At 49.7% G+C, this 24,059-nt stretch overlaps 4 protein-coding genes across 14 annotated transcripts in view; 1 reads left to right on the forward strand and 3 right to left on the reverse strand.

The window, feature by feature from the left end:
• LOC120319008 (ceramide-1-phosphate transfer protein) lies at positions 1-4,447 on the reverse strand. Its single transcript, XM_039367272.1, has 2 exons — positions 4,296-4,447; positions 1-2,653 (listed from the first exon to the last, which is right to left on the reverse strand). The coding sequence occupies exons 1-2, from the start codon at positions 4,415-4,417 to the stop codon at positions 2,131-2,133; spliced, it is 645 nt and encodes a 214-aa protein (XP_039223206.1). The 5' UTR covers positions 4,418-4,447; the 3' UTR covers positions 1-2,130.
• INTS11 (integrator complex subunit 11) overlaps positions 4,348-24,059 on the forward strand; it is a 27,487-nt gene continuing 7,775 nt past the window's right edge. The window contains exons 1-18 of one of the 6 annotated variants that reach the window (XM_039367243.1): positions 4,348-4,484; positions 6,745-6,849; positions 7,554-7,651; positions 8,283-8,356; positions 8,661-8,889; positions 9,816-9,914; positions 11,004-11,038; positions 11,138-11,276; positions 11,641-11,705; positions 12,082-12,271; positions 12,449-12,532; positions 12,942-13,031; positions 13,426-13,588; positions 14,316-14,423; positions 14,544-14,605; positions 15,345-15,487; positions 15,858-15,987; positions 16,074-16,623. In XM_039367243.1, coding sequence (XP_039223177.1) covers positions 6,822-6,849; positions 7,554-7,651; positions 8,283-8,356; positions 8,661-8,889; positions 9,816-9,914; positions 11,004-11,038; positions 11,138-11,276; positions 11,641-11,705; positions 12,082-12,271; positions 12,449-12,532; positions 12,942-13,031; positions 13,426-13,588; positions 14,316-14,423; positions 14,544-14,605; positions 15,345-15,487; positions 15,858-15,987; positions 16,074-16,139 — 1,803 coding nt within the window. In that variant the 5' untranslated portion in view covers positions 4,348-4,484; positions 6,745-6,821 and the 3' untranslated portion in view covers positions 16,140-16,623. Of the gene's footprint in view, positions 4,485-4,520; positions 4,544-6,328; positions 6,547-6,744; positions 6,850-7,553; positions 7,652-8,282; positions 8,357-8,660; positions 8,890-9,815; positions 9,915-11,003; positions 11,039-11,137; positions 11,277-11,640; positions 11,706-12,081; positions 12,272-12,448; positions 12,533-12,941; positions 13,032-13,425; positions 13,589-14,315; positions 14,424-14,543; positions 14,606-15,344; positions 15,488-15,857; positions 15,988-16,073; positions 16,624-24,059 lie in introns of those variants that run through there. The other 5 variants (XM_039367245.1, XM_039367242.1, XR_005559644.1 and 2 more) reach the window with 5 other exon arrangements.
• LOC120318997 (lysophosphatidic acid receptor 6-like) lies at positions 16,463-19,907 on the reverse strand. Its single transcript, XM_039367258.1, has 2 exons — positions 18,700-19,907; positions 16,463-18,406 (listed from the first exon to the last, which is right to left on the reverse strand). Exon 2 carries the CDS (start codon positions 18,227-18,229, stop codon positions 17,138-17,140), a length of 1,092 nt encoding a protein of 363 aa, XP_039223192.1. The 5' UTR covers positions 18,230-18,406; positions 18,700-19,907; the 3' UTR covers positions 16,463-17,137.
• Positions 20,084-24,059, reverse strand: part of PUSL1 (pseudouridine synthase like 1) — a 14,762-nt gene continuing 10,786 nt past the window's right edge. For 2 of the 6 annotated variants that reach the window (XM_039367267.1, XM_039367263.1), the window contains exons 6-8: positions 23,186-23,249; positions 22,200-22,254; positions 20,084-20,786 (exon numbers count right to left, since the gene is read on the reverse strand). In XM_039367267.1, coding sequence (XP_039223201.1) covers positions 20,620-20,786; positions 22,200-22,254; positions 23,186-23,249 — 286 coding nt within the window. In that variant the 3' untranslated portion in view covers positions 20,084-20,619. Of the gene's footprint in view, positions 20,787-22,199; positions 22,255-23,128; positions 23,250-24,059 lie in introns of all 6 variants that reach the window. The other 4 variants (XM_039367264.1, XM_039367266.1, XR_005559647.1 and 1 more) reach the window with 4 other exon arrangements.

A 24,059-nucleotide genomic window follows, 5' to 3' on the forward strand; every position in this document is an offset into this window, starting at 1 on the left:
TTCAAGCTGCAGTAGAGATGTTTATTTCAGACTGAACAATGCAAGCGGTAAGGACCAGAGTTGTTGCAGAATACATCCAGGCTCTGAGGGCACCCCAAACAAAGCACTTGTAATTTAAACAGACTGGAGGTAGAAAATACAAAAATATACCTTAAATACATCGATACCAAGAAAGAAAGAACAACAGAGAATCCTCCCAATGGACTGTGACAAAAAATATCCCACTTTGAAAACACACACATAAACAAACATAGTCGGATTGTCTTAATATCAGAGGTACAGCGACAGCCTTAATTACAGTGTTTTGTAATGTCTTGGTGTGAGAGAGGCAGGGTCCTCCCCCCCACTTCCCTTTGAAAAAAACAAATTGCAGGCAGAGATTCAAATCGTAATCTGGAGGGGAAGGGCTGCTCCAATTGTTAGGGGTGAGTCTTAAGCTCAGACTCACTTTTACAACAGAACGAAGCGGCAGCAGAGTCTTAAAGTCTAAAAGTGGTACGGTTGCAAATGAAGGAATGCTGGCTTTAAATACTGTCCCGGCTTTAAAAGGAGAGTGTGTGATTTCCTCCAAAGCAGAAGTGTAGCTTATCAGTTTGCACCCCAGCCTCCTCCTCGATTATGCTAGCTGTCTAAAGTTGCAAGTATTAACAGTAAGTTCTGAGTTTGGTTACCAGATCTATAAGGAAATGAAATTTTCAAGTCACCGGTGGTTTCCTGTTTTGTTTTCTTTTTGGCCCACGACACAAAGTCTGTCTTTTCGTCGCTCGGCGTAGCCGTGCGCTGCTTGAACAGCATCATTTTTTTGTTGTGCAGAACAGAGCACTTCCAATAGTTTAGCTGTCAAGGAAAGAGGTGAAGCCCTAGAGGAGTTGATTGTCTTGTCTGGTGGAAGCCTCTTTCAAGGCCAAGCCAATGGCCTTGCGTAGGAGGCTGTGAAAGTGCAGCCCTAAAGACTTAAGTGCACTGCCAAGGCAGAGGGAGAAAGGTTAGGGGAGAACCTTAGTTGTGAGAAGAAGTGTCAGGAGACAACCAGAAAGGAAAGATGATAATGAAAGCAGAAAAGGCATTTCTGATGCACACGGTGGGAATCGATGGATTGTCTTAATGGCTATTTTTTTTCTTCCTGTCCCAAAGATTGCACGCTTTCCAGCTGCTGAGCGAGGATGCAACTGTCAAGTAACCAGCACATGGGATAATCACCAGGATCCCTTTCCACACGGCCAAATCTATCCTAGACAAAGAGTCATAAACTGAAGGGAGAGGTTAGCTAAGCTTCCAGAGATTGTTCACAGGGCTTTGGGGCACCTCGTCCTCTGGGGGATTTGGCAGGAGGATCAGCAGTGAGATTCTGTGGGGCATTTCTCAAGCACGCTTCTGTTCTTAAAACCGCTTTCAGGATGGCCTTCCAGATGCCGAACTACAACTCCCCGCACCCTTTCCATCCCTGAGATGGGAGAAGGGTGCCAAGAGATAAGGCTCAGACTTTCTCTATTAGCTGGATACAAACCTTTATCAAAGGCACCGCCTTTCCTGGGGTGGAATGCTTGATTGTGGGCGGGAGGAACGCCTCAGCCAAGGTGAACTGTTCAGATCGCCTGTCTCCTTCCACCTAAGTAAATCCACCCTATGTTCACCTGCACTTAAAACCCTTTTCATGCGTAGTTGGGTTGGGATGAAGCGGCACTTTCATGAAGCAATCCCTGGCGTTGATCGATTGGTTGACAGAACAGAAAGGAAAACCTTGCCATGGCTCCAGGTTGTCCCTCATGCTGGAATTGGCTGTAATGGTGGGCTGCAGGAGGAGGCAAAGAAAAGGAAAGGAAAAAAAGAAAGAAAGAAAGAAAAGGAAGGAAGGAAGGAAGGAAGGAATGAAGGAAGATCAGGGACTGGATGCATTTCTGGATCAAAGCTTCTGGAAGGAGGAAAAGGGCCAGAAGGAGAGCTTTCTGATTGGGGAAACGGCATAAAGGCTTTTTTTATCTTCAGGGCCAGAAACCCAAACAGGGATGGCTTGAAGGCCTTGGAGCGTTCCAAGAAGAAACTTGGTTGAGCAGAGCAGGAGATTATTTCGAGGACGCCTGGGCTGCAGCCGCAGGAAGAGCTGCCGCTCTTGGGCCGTCCCCCGGCCCCTCAGGGCAGGTCGAGGAGCTTGTGCTCTGCGTAGAGGTTTTCCGTGATATCGTAGACCCTGCTGATGCTGGGCAGAGCCTCGCCCAGCATCTCAATTGCCTCCTCGGTGGTGCCCACCTTCATGTTCTCCAGGAAGGCGTCCCGGGTGGGCAAGGCGTAGAAGGCCATGGTGGCTGCCTTGCGGATGATCCAGGGGTGGTAGTTAGCCAGGGAGGCATTGTAGGAATCTGTGCACAGCGCTGACGTCTTGGAACGTGGGCTGCTAGTCCTCAGGCCCTCCAGAAACAGGTGCAGCCAGCGCAAGGCCCGGTGGAGGCGAAGGATAGTTCGGCAGCCTGAGGCAGGGTAAGCGCCGGGCTCCCTCAGGTCCACCAGCCCGTTGGCCAGCTCGTACTTCACCATGGCCTGGAGGGTGATGTAGTCCTCCTGTTGCTCGCTGCTGCGGAAGTTCTCCATGATCTGGATTTTGGTCACCGCGTCTTTGGAAATGAAGGAGAAGATCGGCCCCATCGTGTTTAGAAACCTCCACGGAGAGAAAAAAACAAAGATGTCGTCAGGATCAAGTAATGGGAATTGACGTCCCCTTCCAGATTTTGTCAACACCTACTGGACATAGCGGCGTAGTGGGTAGAATGCAGTATTGCAGGCTAACTCTGCCCACAGCCTGGAATTCGATCCCGACGGGGCTCAGTCTTCTATCCTTCCGAGGTTGGTAAAATGAGGACCCAGATACAGAACGATAGGTACAGATACAGAATAACAGAGTGGGAAATGACCTTCTGGTCCAACTGCCTGCTCAAGCAGAAGACGCTGTATACCACTTTGTTTGGGGGGGGGGGGCTATATGCAAATAATGCCTACATTGTAAACCGTCCAGAGAGTGCTGAAAAGCGCTATGGGGTGGTATGTAAGCCTAAAATGCTATTGCTATTGGCTGGGCTGGTGGGAATTGGGGGGACCAGGGTCTCCGAGCCCACCAAATCTTTCTTCTGCCTACACGGGAACGAGACATGCAATAAAATCTCAACACACTAACTAGGGTTGGAAAGGGTTTTTTCTGTTATTTACGTCTTTTATGTAATTGCATCAATTATCCAGGCAGCTTTGGAAACAAGTGAACATCTTGTTTAAGGGGAAACTTACTGACAATGAGGACAATCAACCAGTGGAACAGCTTGCCACCAGAAATCATGGGTGCTCCCATCACTGGGAGTTTTTAAAAAGAGACTGGACAATCACCTGTCTGAGATGGTGTAGGTTCCCCTGCTTGAGCAGGGGGCTGGACTAGAAGACCTCCAAGGTCCCTTCCAGCTCCATTCCCTATTCTATTCTATTCTATTCTATTCTATTCTATTCTATTCTATTCTATTCTATTCTATTCTATTCTACTCTATTCTATTCTACTCTATTCTATTCTATTCTATTCTATTTCCATATCTATTATTTTCTATTCTATTCCATTTCCATATCCTATCCTATCCTATCCTATCCTATCCTGTCCTGTCCTATCCTATCCTATTCTATTCTATTCTACTCTACTCTATTCTATTCTATTTCCATATCTATTATTTTCTATTCTATTCCATTTCCATATCCTATCCTATCCTATCCTATCCTATTCTATTCTATTCTATTCTATTCTATTCTACTCTATTCTATTCTACTCTACTCTATTCTATTTCCATATCTATTATTTTCTATTCTATTCCATTTCCATATCCTATCCTATCCTATTCTATTCTCTTCTATTCTTCTATATTCTATTCTATTCATCTCTCATGGGGTGAGGTCTGAACTAAAAAGTTGTCAGATAAGCTGACGGTTTGACAGTACAGAGCATGACAGAATGATGAGTCGCTAACTTTAATTTCCCATCTCCTTTTAAAACTGAAGATTACAGAATCCAAAGCTGAGGTTTGAACCCATTTTGAATTGGGTCAGCGGCGGTTTTGTTCACCTGACCTGCTTCTTTCTGGCTAATTCAGCTATGGTTTCCTCAAATGACATTCTTTCCAGGGTATATTTAGCCTCTAATACAGAAAACAGCCTCATTTTTCTCACCGGCTTCTCTAATGTATTCTGATCCCACAATTCTGTTTTTCTCCCCAGCTTGAGAACGGGCTGGGCCTTCTGAGCCCAGGTCAAAAGCATGGGACACAGCTCACCTGACGAGTCCTTTCCAGCCTCCTAAATACGGGTCCATGAGGATTTCTCCCTTGCTGTTCAGACACCTCTGGAAGGTGACCAGCACCCCTTTCAAGCCATGAACGTCCTCGCCGTCGGCCATGGTGAAGCGTGGCAAGCGGAGGAAACTCCAGGCAGATGGGAAAGCGCCTCGGAGGGGGAACCTCCAGGTGAGAAGATCTTTCTGCGATTGATCGTAATGGTCTAGAAAGAGAACTCCTGGCACTCGGTGAGAATGAAACAAGATTCTGAAGCGTCACCCCGAGTGACGGGCGTGGTGACGGGAGGGTGATCCAGGCTGTCAAATCAGCCTACTTTAGGGCAGAGTGACCCCCTTCCAGTTTAAAAGGATGTGTTTGTTTTTGGGGGGGAGTGGGTGGGGGGAGGGCAGGAGTGGAATTACCCATCAGTGTTTAGCAGGTTGAGCCGGTCTAGCTTGTTTCCCCCCCCCCACCCCCCACCCCGTTACAATGACTTCAGACTCCAAAGAATTGCTTGAAAAAGCAATCCTGCCTTGGTACAGGTAGTCCTTGACTGACATGCACAACTAAGCCCCAAATTGCCGTGGCTAAGCAAGGCAGCTGTTAAGCCAGTTGCCCGCCGTTTGGTGACGCGAATCCCTGCAGTTGTTCATTCAGTGGCACGGTTGTTAAGTGAATCTGGCTCCCCCCCTCCCCTTGGCTCTCCTCGTCAGAAAGGTCGCAAAAGGGGGTCGATCACGCGACCGCCGGCACACTTGAAACGGTCCATAAATAATGAGTTCGGTGGCCAGGCGTCCGGATTCTGATTATGTGACCGAGAGGCTGCGACGGTCGTAAGTGTGGGAAACGGTCCTAAGTGGCTTTTTCCAGCTTTGAACGGCCGCGAAACGAACGGTTGTAAGTCCAGAACCGGCTGTCGTACGAACCAGTGCTTTCTCCCCGAGACGGAGTCCTCATGCAGTTAACAGATATATTAGTTGGTTTTAGTCCTGGTCAGCTTGGAGGTCAGATCCAAGCGACTGGGTTAAACCTTAACCCCTCCCTCTGCCCCCCAGTTAGCCCATATTAAGACCCGTGGGGTCCCAAAGCCAACGGCCCCCTCGTCCAGCTGACCCATGAACTCCGCAGGACGAATCCAGCCAGACGGGATTTTCCACCCGCCTTCGGTCCATTTCCGATTAATGTTTAACAGGAAACTAGAATTCCCAGGTCAAATTGCACCCGGCATCCTGGCGCTGCTCTTGAATAACCAGCGGAGCATCGGAAGCCAGTTAACAAAACCCCTTTGGTGCTGGCTAAGCGGGGCCCAAAGTCCCAAAATGCCAAATTTATTCCTAGGAAAAGCGTGCCAAGAACTCAGCATCCCGGCTTGTTTTGAATCCAGAACTTTGTCTAGGGTTGAGGGATGGGACAGAATGATGCTTATGGTTATTGTTGTTATTATTAACCCTCTTGTGGTCACTAGACCTCCCCGGTGGGCGCATGCGTGGCTGCAGAAGCCCCCCCACTCTCTAGGTCTCCCCCACTCCCACGGTTTAGCCCCGCCCAGCCCTGCAAGGGGAGGGGCTTCTCCTCCTCCTCCTCCCTTCCCAGGGGGCTTCCCTCCCCTCCCCAGCCCGGCGCTTCACTCACCTTGGCAACCCTTTCGTCCTTCCCCGCTTCAGCCAGCCCCTTCCTCAGATCCGCCAATAGGAGCTCTCCTCGGGTGCGTGCGGCCCGCCTCCTGCTCCCGCTAAGCCAATCGGCTCCCCGCTGGCCGGCTTTTGTAGCTGCCGGCCAATGAGGGCTCAGAAGCTGCTGGGACGCTCGCGCTTCCGGGAACGCGGGTCTGCGGTACGCATGCGTAACGCTCAGCGGGCTCCCTCGGCTCCTTTTCTAGAAATAATAATGCAAAATTAGACTCGCCTCTCCTTGGAGTCGCCTGACTTCAGTTTTATGATTCCCGTTTTAGGGCAGAGTCGTCTGATTTAACTGGAGAGAGGCCGAGTGAGGCCATCTCTTTGCTGCAGAGGCGCTTTTTTTTTCTCTTCCGTACCCGGAAGAAAAGGATCTGTGCGGCAATCTACCCTTTTCCTGTATCTATACCAAGGAGGCGGTGTTGCGCACGCGCGCCACTCCGCGGGCGTTGCGTACGATGGGCTTGGGAGTCAGGCGAGTAGCGAAGGGTGGTTGGTTGCAGGCGGAGAAGCGACGGCTCGCCACCTTTCCAGGTTGGACTACAGTTCCCAGCCTCCCCAGGCCGCCTGGGGAGGTGTGTTAAACAATGGGGGTCCACCTCTGTCGGACTTGTGTCTGCGTGCATGGGCATGCAACACTGGGGGCGATGGGAACTGTAGTCCAGACCTGGCCCACGGGTACTGGCCTCTGGCCTTTGCAGTAACTTATTCCAAAGAATAAAGATTTTTCTCCTTGCTTGAATGGCTCAGCACCATCTTTTGCTTCTCTCTAGGAAACTTTGGTCGTGCTCGCTGGTAATGCCGAGACGGTGATCGCTGCAGAGCCTTGCGGAGCCGCTTTCCTTCCGGGATGCCTGAAATAAAAGTCACCCCCCTGGGTAATAATTTCCTTTTGGGGTCAGGAAAAATGGGAACTCTGCCCTAAGAGAGTCTCCTTCCAAAGTTTGGGAAAACCTGACATCACAAATCACTACACCCTACTTTGGGCAGGGTGGAGAATTGGCAACGCTTAAGTTAAGCACCGTGGAAAGGCTGGTTAGAGAAGGTTGCTTTGGATCAGTGGATTAAATAACACGGTGGCTTGTTTGAATCCCTGGCTCTGGATTGGCCCAAACACATTTCTGTCATGTATTTCAAGGTACTGAAGCTAGAACAGTGGTTCTCAATCTGTGGGTTGGGACCCCATTTGGGGTCGAACGACCATTTCATGGGGGTCGCCAAACAAGGCTGTCCGCCATTTTTTCCCCCTTTGGCCACGCCCCTGGCACCCGGTGATGTATAAGTGGTTGGGGGTCACCACAACATGGGGGACTGTATTATGGGGTCGCGGCATTAGAAAGGTTGAGAACCACTGGGCTAGAGCATCCTTTTTGGAAGCTTGATAGGCAGTACAGGTTGAATTTAAAAAAAAAAAAAAGTGAAGGGATCTATCAGTTTTTCTGCTTGCCTGTGGAATTCCTGGTTTGCCTAGGGTAACCAGCATTAAATGCAAATGTGACAGGCACCAGAGAGAGTATCAATCAAAGCTTGCATTTTTAATTAATTCACTTGTCTATTCTCTCCCTCCCCTTTGCTTTTTCAGGAGCTGGCCAAGATGTGGGTCGCAGCTGCATCCTTGTGTCCATTGCAGGGAAGAACGTCATGCTGGATTGCGGGATGCACATGGGATTCAATGATGATGTAAGAGGGATTGTGCATGGCGTGGTACACTAATTGAACTGGCTGGAGGTTACTCCAAAATCTCCATGGGAGATGCAGTTTGGAGCATAGAAAGGCTGGGCTTCATCTCCTGTGGACTTCAGCCATCTAAGTAAAAGGCTGTGGGATGGCTTTTGTAGTCCCTCTAGATCAGTGTTTCTCAACCTTGACCATTTTTAAGGCATGTGGACTTCAACTCCCAGAATTCCACAGCCAGCATTGCTGGCTGTGGAATTCTGGGAGTTGAAGTCCACATGCCTTAAAATGGTCAAGGTTGAGAAACACTGCTCTAGATCTATACTTTGAAGTTTCTCCCCCTAAAATTTGTGGGATGGCCAGAATTTCCTCCCAGGCTACTTTCTGAATGGCGGTTTCCCTGTCAAAATAATGGGATCCTCTTCCAAGTCCTCTTGGGTTTTGGGTGCTCAAGGCTAGCAGCCTCCCCGTGGCCTGCTGTGTGTGTTTCATCTTGTGGCTCTGAGTTCTCGTCCTCCTGCATCTCTGCCTCAAAATGGTCAAGGCACCCTGAGATCTGTGACTAGCTAGGTGGAAAGCAGAGAGCCAGAAGGGGGGGAAAAAACCCAGACATGCTATCATCCTTTGTGTCTTACAGAGGCGGTTTCCTGATTTTTCCTACATCACTCAGAACGGAAGGCTGACTGACTTCCTCGACTGTGTCATCATTAGGTGAGGGCATCCCTCTTTATGTTTTAGCAGAAAAAAAAACTAGCACCCTTTACTACCTGTGAGCTGGCTTGACCTGTGCTGCCTGAGATGTAGAACAAGTTTAACTGCAATTAACTAACTAATTTTCAATTAGGGAAACCGTCTCTGCTGAAGGTCTGTTAGTTTTAATGCTATTGTATTTTATTTAGAAAACCAATTCTAACGCTCGTTTCATTTGATAAAAACTAAAGTGGAGTTGAACTGAAATTGAAACCCCCTGACTGAGTCCTTTTTAAAGCCCATCTTGGATTTGTGTCCTTCCCAGCCACTTCCATTTGGATCACTGTGGGGCCCTCCCTTACTTCAGCGAGATGGTCGGCTACGATGGGCCCATTTACATGACCCACCCAACGAAAGCCATTTGCCCCATTCTCCTGGAAGATTTCCGGAAAATCACCGTGGACAAGAAAGGGGAGACCAATTTCTTCACGTCCCAGATGATCAAGGACTGCATGAAGAAAGTGGTGGCTGTCCACCTTCACCAGACTGTGCAGGTAGGGAGAGGGGAGCTCAGATTTCCAGAACATTCCTCAGTGGAGGGGTTTTTGCCCAAGTTGGGAAAGTATCTGGATACACCGCCCTCTCTGCATATTGAACAAAGATAAAAGTCATATTTGTAACTGCATTTACTCTGGGATCTGTACTCATCCAAGTTGGGATCTACTCTACCTTAGATCTGGTTAGACCAGCGTTTCTCAACGTTTGTGTGACGGCAACCCCCGTCACACAAACGTTATGCGCATGCGCGGCGCGGCGTGCATGCGCGGCGCCCCCGTGCACGCCGCACATGCACGGCGGTGCCCCCATGCGCAGTGTGCATGCGCGGCGGCGCCCCCATGCGCAGTGTGCATGCGCGGCGGCGCCCCCAGAGGGGACAAAATGGCGGATCGCCGCCTTTGGCGACCCCCGAAAAGTGGTCGATCGACCCCAAATGGGGTCGTGACCCATAGGTTGAGAACCGCTGGGTTAGACCAATGAACCCCCTGGGGTATTTGGTCAAGAAAGACACATCACACCCCATTCTTGGGAGAAGGACCCAAATGTAAGAATAAAAGAGCATTTATTGCATAAATGTATATTGTAAATCCTCATATTTCTAGTTCTGGAGGAACAGGAAGTGACACACTCTGGATCACCAGCATGGCACAAATGACACACTATACAATGTGCACAATTTGGACATGTTTGCGATGCCATGGCTTACCCTGGACACTTACTCAGACAGTGGTGGCAAACTGCCCAGATTTGCTATTGAAAAAACAGCTGGGATGACTCTGTTACCCGGCTCAGTAACTGGTTAGGTCTGGTCAGGTCAGGTCCTGACTGAATTCGGGAGATCCTCAATTGGAAAATCTTGAAAAATGCTGGTTTGTTGTTACTGGTTTTTCAATCTCTTTATAGTCACGTATCCTGTTTTTAGGTGGACAGCGAGTTGGAGATTAAGGCCTATTATGCTGGCCACGTCCTTGGGGCTGCGATGTTCCAGATTAAAGTCGGTTGCGAATCGGTGGTTTATACTGTAAGTGTCCTGGATGAAACTGCCACATCTCTCCACGGTCCCTTTCAACCCAAACTCTGCTTTCTGTGAGGTCCTTGTTGTAAGCTGGAGCTCTGCTTATCTGGGCATGATACCATCATCCCGTCATTCCTGAGTTGAAAGACCAATGAGATTTAATTGTTCAATTGTTCAAACCCTGAGTATTTTAGGAGCTCACTAAAGAACTGCCTCTCCCATTAGAAACATGACTAGAAATGAAGACATGACAAAGGAGTCCCAAGGCTGATCTCTAGCTAACCCAGTGGTTCTCAACCTGTGGGTCGGGACCCCATTTGGGGTCGAACGACCATTTCACGGGGGTGGCCAAACAACGCAGTCCGCCATTTTTTCCCCTTTTCCTTAGCTGTGCTACTCCCTTTTATTCTATTGGCTTTTGAAAGCCAATAGAATAGACTCTCTTGAATAGAGTCTAATTCTATTGGCTTTCAAAAGCCAATAGGAATTGTCCAGGCTGTCTCTGCCCTGCTGAGCCTGCCAAAAGTCCCTGCAAACGACGCTGCACCAGTTGAGTAGTCCTCGACTTACAACCGGTTGGGGGTCGTGGCATTAAAAAGGTTGAGAACCACTGAGCTAACCTGATTTAAAAGCAATCAGATGCAAAGGACGGTAAAGTCTGCCCCGGGTGGACATACCTGGCCATTACAAAGTGATGAGAGTAAATATTGCCCTCCTGCAGCTGTGTAAGGTATTGCAGAAGAAAAAATGGAGGTTACTATGGTGCTGGATTATAAACTTGAATTTTTGAGGAGGCCCCTTATGTTCAGGCACCTACCGAACATATTCTCTCGAGTTGTTTCCTGACTTCCTGCAGTGTTGCATTTGTCTATATTCTTTACAAGATCATTTCAAGCACGCCTCTTTAGTCCAGATTTTTAAATGTTAATCTTTTCTAAACATTTGTTTTAAGTTACTGATTTTTAATCTTTGGTAGTACTGCTGTTTCTGTCTTTGGTGGCTTTGCCGTTTCTACAATGTAAACTTTGATATGAAAAGAAGAGGATGTAAATGGAATTAAAAAAAAAAATACTTTCATTTCCTTCTCTTTATTAGGGTGACTATAACATGACACCAGACAGGCATTTGGGGTAAGCACTTTGGATTCAGTAGGAGGAGTTGATTTGGATAACTGATTTAATTCCACTTATTTTGAATCCAGCTGAAACCTCCAGTGCTTTGTTTTTCAGGGCTGCCTGGATTGACAAATGCCGTCCCAACCTGCTGATCTCTGAGTCCACGTACGCCACCACCATCAGGGACTCCAAACGCTGTAGAGAAAGGGATTTTTTGAAGAAGGTCCACGAGAGCATTGAGCGCGGAGGGAAGGTAGGTGACTTTGGACTGGATCGTTCTAACGACAGAACCATTTATGATGGAAAGGTTCCCCTGTGGGCAGAAGGTGGCATGCCGAGAGATGTTGGGGGGGGTGGTCAGTTTCCCACTTTCCTTGAATCACAGCAATTTGGAGAAAAAAGAGAAACGGAACAGAAAGAGCATCTGATGGGGGGACAAGTCACAAGTCCTTTTGCTGCCTCTCTGCAGTCTGAAGGGCTGGAAGGCTGAGATGTTGCACGCTGGCATAGAGCAGAGCAGACCTAAGCTCTCCCTCTTACCTTGTACCTCCACCACTCTCAGCAGGGATGATGGTGGGCTGCAGTTTCCCAAGCTTGCTCGCTTGCCTTCTCTGCAGGTCCTGATCCCAGTCTTTGCTCTGGGCCGGGCTCAAGAACTCTGCATTTTGCTGGAGACCTTCTGGTAGGCAGCAACCCTTGGTCCTTTGCCTTGAAACCATCGCTCTCTCCCTGCTGAAAGAAAGCCCATGCTGCTGTTTGTAGGAATCTTCACCCCCCCCCCCCAAGCATTGGGATTGGCTTACAGCAGCACTTCGGCAACTTGCAGGCTTGTGGACTTCAACTCCCAGAATTCCCCGTGCTTTAAACCCTCCCCTCCTTTATGCCATTTAAAGCTGAGTTAAGAGAGAAATCCCTTTGCTTGCAATTTCACCACCAGCCCAGAACATGGAATGGGAGTCGGGCCACATAAAGAGAGGAAACGGGGGGGCGGAGTTCTTTCCTTTGCCTCGCCTTGAAGGGCGAGAGTCCCACGCTTTGCCCCTCTTTTCCCACCCAAGGGAGCGCATGAACCTGAAGGCGCCCATCTACTTCTCAACGGGGCTGACGGAGAAGGCAAACCACTACTACAAGCTCTTCATCACGTGGACGAATCAGAAGATCCGGAAAACCTTTGTCCAGCGGAACATGTTTGAGTTCAAGCACATCAAAGCTTTTGAGAGGACCTATGTGGACAACCCTGGGCCCATGGTAGGAGCGCAGAGGGGAGGGGTGGCCCTTACAACCAGTTGGCCGTGGCGGGTTGGTTGCAGCGAGTTGTTCTAGACTCGGGCGGCGGGGCAAGGGAGGAACCATTATGAACCCCCAATTTAATCTTGGGTGGATTGATCTAAGCTCTTTCCTTCACCCACCCACCCCCTCCCCCAGGTTGTGTTTGCTACGCCAGGGATGCTGCATGCGGGCCAGTCACTCCATATCTTCAAGAAATGGGCTGGCAACGAGAAAAACATGGTAGGAGAAAGACGGCAAGTCCGCCATTAAGAAATAAATTGCCCAGAGGTTAACGTTGTCTGCTAAGAGTTGCTTGCATTTTTCATGCCTTCACATCAGAAAGACTAAAAGTGTTATTTGAGCAGCCTGGATGCTTGGGATATTTAAAACCAGGGTGCTTGTTAGATCAGTCCTAAAGACCCCTGAGACCAGCATACTGAAAAGAACACTTCCTTCAGCCTTAGCTGATTGGCAGTAGACTGCTACTGAATATGGGGGTTTCATTCTTCCAATCTAATAAAAGCAGCTAATGGCTACTGAGGGATCACTCTACAATGGTATCATTGTGTGGGGACAGTTGGCTGTTATTTATTTGTATGCTCAAAGTCATCACGGCCTGCTGTAATTTCTTTCTGGGTTTTGTCCACAGGTCATCATGCCCGGGTATTGTGTCCAAGGAACAGTGGGCCACAAAATTTTGGGTGGACAGCGGAAGCTAGAAATGGAAGGAAGACAAATTGTGAGTTGAACCCTCGGAGAAGGCAGGGGGCTGGGGTGCCCCAAACAATTGACTGCTGTTAAAGGATCTCTATTTTTAAAAAAACTGGGACAGTTGTTTATTTTTCAGAAGGAGATGGGTTGCAATCTGTACTTGCTTACTTTACTGTCAGTGAAATATTCGTGGAGTGAAGGAACATGGTAAGGTCCAAAAGTACAATCTAAAATGTAGCTATTTAGCAAGTGGTCTCAGCACAGTTCTGAACTCATACGCTACATGCAGGGGCATTTTTTAAAAAAAATAACAGAAATATTCTAAATTGCACCCCATAAATGAAGGTTGTCATGCCCAACCTCAGGCACTTGACAGAGCTGCCATGCTTTTAATTTTTTTGCCTCCTCTACTCCCCCCACAGCTGGAAGTCAAGATGCAGGTGGAGTACATGTCCTTCAGCGCACACGCCGACGCCAAGGGCATCATGCAGCTCATCCGGCAAGCCGAACCCCGCAACGTCCTCCTGGTCCATGGCGAGGCCAAGAAGATGGAGTTTCTGAAGCAGAAAATCGAGCAGGAATTCCGTACGTTTTGAGCAGGAACGCTGGGAAACTTTGCTGGGCAGCCTTTTGTCCCCTGGGGTTTGCGAGGGCTTCTCGGAACACAGAAAGCTGGAATGGATTTGACGCAGAAGAGGAAGTGGCTCAGAGGGAAGAAGAGGGAACCCAGCTCGGTGTCAGCCAGAGCACAGGCGGGCAGGAGCAAAGGGGCTGGCCGGGTTTGGTTTTGTCTGCTGACTTGGGGCTGGGGATGTCAGTGTTATGGTTCCAGCTAATGAAACATTTCAAAGAACTTCCAGGCATTTATTTTCCTAAAAGTCTTTTATTGTTACAAAATGTCGGCACAGGCACAACGGAGGGATGCTAGAATCTAAGTTCTCTTCCTCTGAGCAGTTCAATTATCGGCATGTTCCCTCCCTAAATTAGCCCTCATATCTCACACTATCCAATTAGTGTGAAGGTCAAAGGTTTCCTTCCTCTTTCTTTCCCGGGCTTTACCCCCAACCCCCCCCTTCTGCTCTTTATTAACCCCATATTTACCAGACAATTCTGCATATTGTCAAAAGCAAGAACATACAATATTTGCAGTGTTGACAGCCAGCTGCAGTGGCAGACTTTAGGATCTGCAGCAGTTGCTAGCCATAGAGACTGGCAGAGATTCACCAGGACTTTAGGATCTTCTAGTCCTCACTGGGATTAGACCAGAAGCCTCAACAGAGCTAACCAAGACCTCGCTTTTCGTTGCTTGCAGGGGTCCAGTGCCACATGCCTGCCAATGGGGAAACGGTGTCCATTTTCACCAATCCTAACATCCCGGTGGATATTTCTCTCGGGCTACTGAAGAGAGAGCTGGCCATTGGTAGGTTTCACAGGACAAAACCCTCATTAATACCCTATGGGGACGGAACCGGTCATTGGCTGCATTTACGCTGTTGCTCAGGCCAAAAGGCTCCATTTTTCTTTCTCTTTTTCTCTCTAGGACCCTCGCCGGCCTCCAAGAAGCCGAAGCTGTTGCACGGCACCCTGATCATCAAGGATAACGTGAGTGTGGGGGAAAGGGAATCCGGGCAGCTCCCTAAGGCGGGAAGCCATTTGCCTTTCAGGGGAAGGGAGGAAGGACAGCCCTGCCTCTGAGGACGTTAAGCCCGAGCAAGGAAGGCTTTAAAAGGACACGGCTTAAAGAGTTTATTTGGAGGCCCACAGTCTTCCTTTCGGGTCGATACCTTATCCCAGTGGTTCTCCACCTGTGGGTCGGGACCCCATTTGGGGTCGAACGACCATTTCACGGGGGTCGCCAAACAACGCAGTCTGCCATTTTTTCCCCCCCTTTTCCTTAGCTGTGCTACTCCCTTTTATTCTATTGGCTTTGGAAAGCCAATAGAATAGACTCTCTTGAATAGAGTCTAATTCTATTGGCTTTCAAAAGCCAATAGGAATTGTCCAGGCTGTCTCTGCCCTGCTGAGCCCGCCAAAAGTCCCCTTCTGCAAACGGTGCTGCGCCAGTTGAGTAGTCCTCGACTTACGACCGGTTGAGTAGTCCTCGACTTACGACCGGTTGGGGGTCGCGGCATTAAAAAGGTTGAGAATCACTGCATTATGCCAAAACTGGGGGGGGGACCAGCAGTGTCGGACTGGATCTCCTGCCCAGCGAGCTCAGAGCGAATCCTCACGCAGCGCAGATGGTTTCCTCCCTCTCCCGCGGGGTGCGAGATTTCCTGCCACGCCGCCTCTGCTGCTGCCGTGCAGGAATTGCAAAGGTTTCTCCTTTGCTCCTGGACAGAGTTTCCGCTTGGTTTCTTCCGAGCAAGCCCTGAAGGAATTGGGGCTGGGGGAGCACCAGCTGCGCTTCACCTGCCGGATCCACTTCCAAGACCCCCGCAAGGAACACGAGACCGGCCTGCGTGTTTACAACCACCTGAAAAGGTGAGCGCTCAGGGTAGAGCCTGCCCAGGGGCAGGATTGGCGGGAGCTGCTGGGGATTCCAGGCAATCTGCCCCACCTCGAGGACTAGAAATTTGCTTCGGTTGGACAGAGAAAACTCACATTGACAGGAATCCCCACTGAAACCTGCTTCAGTATCATGTCGCGTTAAATGTACTTAGAAATAGAAAAGAAACGGGGTTTAATTGGAGCAGTTATCTTGGGCATTGTCTGGGAAGAGAAGCTCCTCCCAGAACTGATTGCCACAGAAGTTTGTGAGAAGCACAGACGCTCTCTGGGGTCCTGTGAAAAGGCTGGGAGGGATCCAGCTTGGTGGTGTTTTCTCCCCCCCCCCACCCCCCGCCCCCTGCAGCGCCTTGAAGGATTATTCCGTCCAGCATCTCTCAGACGCCTCCATCATGGTGGAGTCCATCTTGATCCAGGTTACGGTCCAGTCTGAAGATCCCACCACCAAACTTCTGCTGGTCTCCTGGACGTACCAGGTGAGGCTTTAAATCTGATTTTATGAGAGGAGACACTAGTCGTAAAGTCGAGGACCACCTGTATTGAATCTGGGCTCCGCGTGCAGGATGAAGAAATGGGGAGCTACGTCACCTCTCTGCTGAAAAAGGCCCTGCCTCAGATCACAGGGTGAACCCCTGGGTGCCTCCAGCTGCTGCCGCCACAGACTTTTAGCTGCAGAGAGCGGCAGGTTTGCACAAGAGTGGGCAGAAGAGAAAAATCCATGTTTGTTTTAGTCATTTTGGAGGGTCTGGGATGAAGCCGATCAGGTGAGCTGAGTCCTCTCCTCCTTTTCTGTTCTGCGCGTCTCATCCATCCTCCCGGCACCTTTTCTTCCCTCAGCCATGAACAACATCCTTCTATGCAGTATAACCCCCCCCCCGCCCTCCAAAATCCCACCTCATCTTCCCTTCTGTCTGCCTCCTCACCTGTCAACACCCTTGGTCCCCCCCCCTCTTTTTTTTTTTTTGGGTCCCACCTGCTTCTGCCCAAACAAAACAGCCTCGTTTTGCGTGCAGGGCGATTCCTGCCCCAACCATGCGACGTACCCCTAAAAAGAGCAGTGTAAATACTTGTGTTCCATCTCTCTCTGTTTTAATAAAAATGTTTACTTTCGGTATGATTGGTTTTCTTGGTCACAGATGGCCTGCTTCCAGCTGCCAGGCGTCTTGTGTGAAAACGCCCTGGCCCAGGGTTAGAAAGACCCTGGCACAAAGCCGCACCAGGCATCGTGACCAAGGAATGAGGAGGCAGACACTTCCCTTCTCTTGAAATCTTCTGCAGTCTCAGTAGCAACTCTGTTTACAGGGCTACGGGCATCTCGATGTCTTAAAACCAAACAAACCCCAGTTGCTGTTCAGCTCAGGGAAGGTTGCAAGAGAAACGTATCTGCGTCCTTGTTTCTCTGACCCAGGCAAAAACCAACCAACCTCCCCCCCCCACACCCTCCCCCAGCTTCATTTAAACACTCTCTTTGCTTTCTGAAAATTGGACCGACAATTTTAAGCACAACTGCCGCAACACAAAGGAACAAGGGAACTGCCCCTCCCAGCCAAAGTCCATGCTCTTATTTCCACGGAGCTGGAAAGCCAAACAGGAGTCCCTCTCCAAAGCCTAAACTGACGCATGAAGTTAACCTTTTTGCCAAACAGCGCCCCCTGAAAGCCCAGCTAACTTTCTTGGAGGCATCATCAGCACCGCGTCACTGGCAGCCGGGCTGCCCCATCGCCCGCTCCTTAATGCCGCTCTCTGGTCGGCGCATCCTCTGCGGTCCTCGTTGACGGCGTAGACTTTGGAGGCTCGTTTTTGCCACCGGAGCTTCCAGGGGCACCGCTTGCCGGCCAAGGTGTGGTAATACAAGACAGGGTTCAGGCAGCAATTGAAGCTAACCAGGGCTAAGGTGATCCGGCGGAGCTGGTAGATGGAGGCGGCCAAGTGGCAGTTCTGGATGAGGCCGACTCGCATCAGGAGGTGGAGGAGGTGGGTGAGGTGGAAGGGAAGGAAGCAGCACACGCAGATGAAGAGGATGAGGTAGATGGTGTTCAGGGCCTTCCTTTTGAAAGCGCTCTCGGCAATGTGTGAAATCCGCCGGGCGATCAGAGGGTAGCTGATCAAGATCACCACAAAGGGGATCAGAAACCCGAAAACCAACACGCAGATGTTATACGGCAGCATGCGCCCCTTCCAGGAGGCTTCCCCAAAGCTCTCGAAGCAGACCTGGGCACTGCTGACGTTGGCGTCGAGGCGCCCTCCCAGGATCAGCGAGCCGGCGATGCTCAGCCCGGTCACCCAGAGGAGGACGGCGATCAGGGTGTAGTGGGCGCTCTTGATCCTGATGTACGCCAAGGGGTGCAGGACGGCCAGGTAGCGGTCGACGCAGATGGAGGTGAAGAAGGCCACGCTGAGGTAGATGTTGAGGAAGTACATGCAGCCCGTGATGCGGCAGGCCACGTCCCCGAAGACCCAGTTGTTGTGGTGAAGATGGTAGTGGATCTTGAACGGCAGGATGCAGACGACCAAGGTGTCCACCACGGCCAGGTTGAGCAGGTAGACGTAGGAGCGCGGGGGGTGCGAGACCCGACAGGTCAGCAGGTAGAGGGCGGCCCCGTTTTCCAGCAAGCCCAGCACGAAGACAGGAATGTAGATGGCAGAGAAGAGGACATACTGGAAGTCGGCCCGAAGGCTGCACTCCTCGCTGGCGTTGGCCACCGTCCGATTTTCCATCTTCTCTGGAGCAGGATCCCTTCCCTGGCCTGGCCTGCTGCAGGAAGCCTCTTAGTCCATCATCCTGGGAGCGAAGGCAGCCAGCGAGCTCGTCTCTGCAGCCGTCCACCTCAAATCAGCTTAGAGAAACAAGGATCCCATCCAAGGAAACCACAGGCACCGGTAAGGCTTGGAAAACTTGAAAAGAAATTTGAAAAGTGAAACCTGCAACTGGAATTAGCTACCCAGGTTTTGGTGGAGTGGGCCAACCAGGGCTTAGCCAAAGTGCTGGAAGGCTACCTGGCCTAACCCAAGGCCCCTCTGTATGTATTGGACTGGGGCACCCATCGTTCCCAGCCACGGTAGGCTGAAGAAAGCCGGAATCACACCAGTTTGCCACTTGCATAGAAGGGAGAAGTTCCTAGCAAGTTTGGGCAAAGTTTCCAGGACTGTGCATTTTCATCACCCTAAATATAACATGGAAAACTTACCCGTTTGCATCTGTCTTTAGCCGCTCTGTTAGTCTTTGAAGACAACTGAGCTTATTTTTATTTCCTTTTGACTTTTAGAATGTTTCCTCCCCTTGCTCCCCCCACGTCAGGGCCTCCTACACACCTTTTGTGCAGGAAGCAGGGGAGAGGGGCTCTGCTGCTGTGGTTTGCAAACTGCAACCGAGGCAGCAAGAAATATACAGCTCAGTGTTAGATGGTGGCATTTTCCCCCAAGATTTTAGAGCAGGGGAGCAAAGCTGATGGTCCAGAGTTTATAATCCTGATCGTGCAAACCCCCGCCTCCAGTAAGGGTGGAGGGAGGCATGAAAAGACAGCAGAGTAATAAGAGAATAAATGATCTTGTTTGTCAAGTGTTTTAACGTAAAAGCGGGATCAAATCTCTAATATTCTGCTAAGACAAACCATTTTGAAAGTGAATCTTAAAAAGTGTTTTGCAAACTCTTAACCCAACGGGTTTGTGGCACAGGCGAAAGCTGGCAAAGGGTTGCAGTTGGCTGGTGGTTGTGGGGAAAACGGCAGTAGTTCCTTAATTTATCACTAGGGACTGGAAACTTACAATTCAGTTGAGAATCTCAAGATGGCACTTGACCTGGTGAACTGACTAGATGAATTAACGGCAGAACCCTTAAAAGAGGCGGTGCACACGCAAACGGGCATGGAGAACACGGAGGTAGCCTAAGGACTGGAATATCCTGTCATTCTCCCAGATTGTAGAAAGCTAGTGCTAAAAACGCTCATTAACAACTGCCATGTGTCTCACACGATAGTAAGGCAATTACTCAAGAATCTGCAGTCCAGATGTTAAGATCAAATTGCTGATCCCTGATGGGTAACTGAAAAGGTGAAGGAGGATATAAAACGGATTTATTTTTTGCTTTACTGAGCACGCACACATTTTTGACTATGTGGACCACAACACAGCAGAAACAGCCCTTAAAAGCACGGAGGTTTCCAACAGGCCCCCTCGTCTGCTTATCAGAGAATGTCTTAAGAGGGGCCAGGAAGCAACTTAATCCAAACTCATTAGTCCATCTCTTTCTTAGCCACCCTGAGAAGGAATCATTTTATAATAATGATAAAGTTGGAAGGGACCTTGGAGGTCATCTAGTCCAACCCCCTGCTCAGGCAGGAAACCCTATACCATTTCGGACAAATGGCTGTCCAGTCTCTTCTTTAAAACTTCCAGTGTTGGCGCATTCACCGCTTCTGGAGGCAGGTTGTTCCACTGGTTAATTGTTCTAACTGTCAGGAAGTTTCTCCTTAGTTCTAGGTTGCTTCTCTCCTTGGTTAGTTTCCACCCGTTGCTCCTTGTCCTGCCTTCAGGCGCTTTGGAAAATAGTTTTCTTGGCAGAGGCAGTCGAACTTCAGATTAAGCAAGTTTATTAACAAAATGCCTGCAGAGCATGAGAAAATGAGAATTTTTCTCCCTCCAGCAATGTATATAAACCCTAGGCAGAAATTATAGTCCATTTCAATCTTCTGTCTCCAAATCTGCAAGATAATGAAAGGGGAAAGAAAACAAACTGAGAATTACAGAATATACAACAGCTGTAAGACTGAGCAGTGAATTGGTTTCAACCTCATCTCTGAGACAACTTGAGATAAATCGTGGATGTCAGCCTCAATTCTGCCTCCCGCTCCCCAATTGCAAAACGGAGGAGATAAACCAGGAGGGTCTCCCTGATAGAAAGAGTTGTTCTTGGGAGGACTGCAGTGCAATAAACTTGAGAACAGAAAAATATCAACTGTTAACTGTCAGTCCAGCTGTTTGAGCTGGTTCTTGTATTCATGAGGACTAGAAACCAGACACCAAAAGACATCCTGGATGACCTGTGCTCTGCTTCCATAGCCTTGGAACTGGAGGGAGACCCCCAAATTCAACCCGATGCCTCTGTTTGCTCACCACTTTTGTAGTACTCGACATGCTTGAGGAAGAGTCCGTCTGGGGGCGCCATGGTGTTGTGGGGATAAGCCATCAAGTCTCGGGCTGCTAGGAGTTCCTTGATGTGATGCGGTTGTAACCGGTTCTGACCCACGGCTACCAACGCCCCCACCATTCGCCGCACCTGGAGTGAGAAGGGTTGAAAACACCAAAGTTCCAGAATCCACAACAATTGGGGCAAAATCGAGGAACGGAATCATGGAATTGGAGGGTTGGGTGGGATCCTTCAGAAGCCATCTAGTCTGACCCCCCCCCCGAGAAAGAGCCATCTGTTTGAAAGAGAAGGAGTACCCGCCCGTTTTCTGGGTTATCTCAAATCCAAGGTGTTGTTTTTTTTAAATCTTCAGCCCAAATCTGAATTGGATGCCATTTCTGACAGATGGCAGTCCAGTCTCTTGTTGAAAGCTTCCAGTGATTAAACTCCAATAGGCCATGAGCTGTTTATAGATCATATAAGCCATGGTTTGCTTTTACTGGGGATGTGCAGTTAAAACACAAGTGTCTGGATTCCTCATTTTTTAAGTTTATTTTACAAAGCACCACCATGTGGCCCCAAGCAGATCACATTTTTATTTGGAGCCACTGAAGCGGTGGCTCAGTGGAAGAGACTTAAGCTTGTTTCAGCCGTCATCCAATCCCTCCATTTGGGCCCAGAGCCCCCAAGACGACCTCGGCCTTCCCCGCAGGAGGGTTGTGAAGAAAGAAGGCGCCGAGTGCCCAGTGATCTTTCTTCGACCCGACCGAGGTGGGCTCCGTGGTTTGGGAAAAGCAGCTCTTTCCTTTAGCAAAGGAGGCGAGGCTGCTGCCACCCACCCTCGTGCCGTTTCCACCAGCCACAGGTTGCAAGCGGCACGTGGCCGCCCGCCCGCCCGCCACTGAGGGAGGCAGCCCAGGTCCAGGAGTGTTTTAGCAGCTGCTTTCAGAGCTGTTTTCAAGCAAGCGACAAGACGGTGGGGGAAACGAAACCCCTCAAGGCTTTTTTACTTTTTATTTTTGCAAGCACCGGCTGAAAACAGCCAGCCACCGCCAGGGGAAAAAGCCACCTCCTGTCCTCGTGGCTAACCGACTGTAGGCAGGCTCTTCCGCGAGAGAGCCAGCCTCACCTTCTCCCTTGCCTCTGAGTCATCCTCAGCGTGATTCATTTATTCTATCTAACCAGATGCCGCTAGCTGTGCCAGGGGCCTGCTGAGAGGCATCCATCCGTATTTTCACGGTGGGCTGTTTGCCAGGTGGCCTCACGTGTGCAAAGCTCTCTTGGGCTGGCTGGCTGGCTTGGAAGGACAGGAGTCGAAGCCCAACCCTCCGGATGGCCGTGGAGACGGCTGGCGAGTTAAGAAGGCTCCTGTGGGTGCTCCAGGGACACCCCTGGCAATCTCATTTTAAAGCTGAGAGGCTGCCTCTCAAATCGTAAAAACGTTAATAACTAGGCTTGGGACGAGAGGAAAAACAGTGACAAAAAGCACGCAGGGGCTACCAAACGAGTCTGCCTCGACTAACGCCGCTATTCAAAATGCCTAGTTGGAAAAATGATCCGTACCTGTTTGTACAGGAAAGATCGGCTTACAAATTCCAGTTCCCAAAACTTCAGGTTGCTGGAGGGAAAGAAGAACGGGCAAAAAGGCAGCATTAAAATCCGTATAGGAAGGTGCTAATTATTATTTATTAAACTTCTATGCCCCCCCATCTCCTCTCTAAGACGACTCTTTTTCTGTCCTGCCCTGGAGCGGTCAAGAGGTCTGCTCAGGAACAGATCCGCTGCGGACAATCTGAAAGCAGCAGCACAGAATAATCTGCAATTTAACTCAAAGCCTCTGTAAAACTTGAAAGGGGAGGTTGGATTCAGAAGATCCCAAGTCTTTCTTTCTTTCTTCCATTCATCTGTCAATCTACGGATTGGGATTTATAAGTCAAAATCCGGCAACGGGTAACCGCTTTCCTCTCCAGACGAGACCAGTGAGGGTTTGTTGTTCTGCAGAGCAATGGATTTCCATTCTGTGCTGGGATCCAGTCTCACACCTGCTTCACGAGCGTTTTACTCTCCATGTGGCTGGAGAGTTTTCAGAAAGTAGCTTCTGAAATAATCTGAAGGTCTAGGAACTTGGTTTCTTTTTAAGGCCCACTCTTCCATTATTTCAGCCACAGGCCAAAATGCATATTTTGTAACACAATTCAGAAACGGGGGGGGGGGTCTTCATGTCTCCTGCCTCAGTTTAGCCCCTGGACCTCTTCCCTAGCCATGTTGATTAAAAAAACATGCTCAGAGGCTCCTTTTTCAGACCGACTGCAAGGCCTTCAGCTGCACTGACTGCTAAACCTCGGCTTCAGCCCCTGGGCTGCAACACCAGCAAAACGTTCCCACCCAAATTCACCCACAAGGCTGTTGGGGGTTGATCCGAAAGGGCTAAAAAGACAGGTACAGGGGCAGTCTATCTTGGACCGCCCCTGCTGGTGTTTGGGTTGCCTTACGGCGCAAAGCAGGCATCAGAAGAAATGTCAGTTCGATGATGAATTTTCCCTGCTGACCTTTCTGAGCAAAGGCCGGGCCAGCGTCCGTGGGTGGGGATGCCTCAGCGGATCAATTGTCAGCCTGGATCAGTGTAGGAAAAAAAAAACCCACTTGAAAATTCCGTGGGTTCAAACACGACGACTTTTTTTTCCCTCCCCCGGATCACATGGAAATGCCTCACTCAGCTAGCAGGAGGTCCTTCTCCCACCATCTGGCAGGCTGAAGCAGCCCTGAAGGGGAGCCACAGCCACGTCATAGGCTTCAGATGCGAATTCAAATCCTCCCTCCTCCTCCTCCTCCTCCTCCTCCTCCTGCAATTCAGGTGGCTTTCGGCTTTTGAAATCCAGCCTTTGGGATGGGCAAGATGGCCCCCCCCCTCTGCCAAGGAAGCCCTCTGTTTAAAGTAAGACCTGACTTGACCCTCGCACTCAAAAGTGAGTTACGATTGTGTTGTTTCTGGCTGCGGAAACGAGCTGTACCTTCTTCCTGCAGATAGAAAGCCAGCAAATCGGGAGGAGGCTTCCACTCGCGTTCTTCTTCTTGACAAACTAGCTTACTCTGTGCAGAGATCGAATCCGTTTTCGTTGGTCTCCTCCAAGGGGGAGCCCCAATCTACAGCTATGTCCTTAAAAAGCCACATGGCTTTTGTGGTGTGTGTGTGTGTGTGTGTGTGTGTGTATGTCTTGTGGCCCTGCCCACTCCTTACCTAACTCCTCCCACTACAAGCCCAGTCTGAAATAAAATCACAAGACACAGTTTTGGGCAACCACCCCAGTCTTTTGCCTTTTGGAAGCCCTCCTGACAGACAAGTTTCTAGTCCTTAGGTTTGCAATGAAGCTGGCAAACACTTGGGCAGGTTTGGAGGGTGAAATTTCCGAGTCTTGAGCTTCA

This window comes from Crotalus tigris, unplaced genomic scaffold (assembly GCF_016545835.1).
Source record: "Crotalus tigris isolate CLP2741 ecotype Arizona unplaced genomic scaffold, ASM1654583v1 scf7180000020588.15403103151:6194809, whole genome shotgun sequence".
Lineage (NCBI taxonomy): Eukaryota > Metazoa > Chordata > Lepidosauria > Squamata > Viperidae > Crotalus > Crotalus tigris.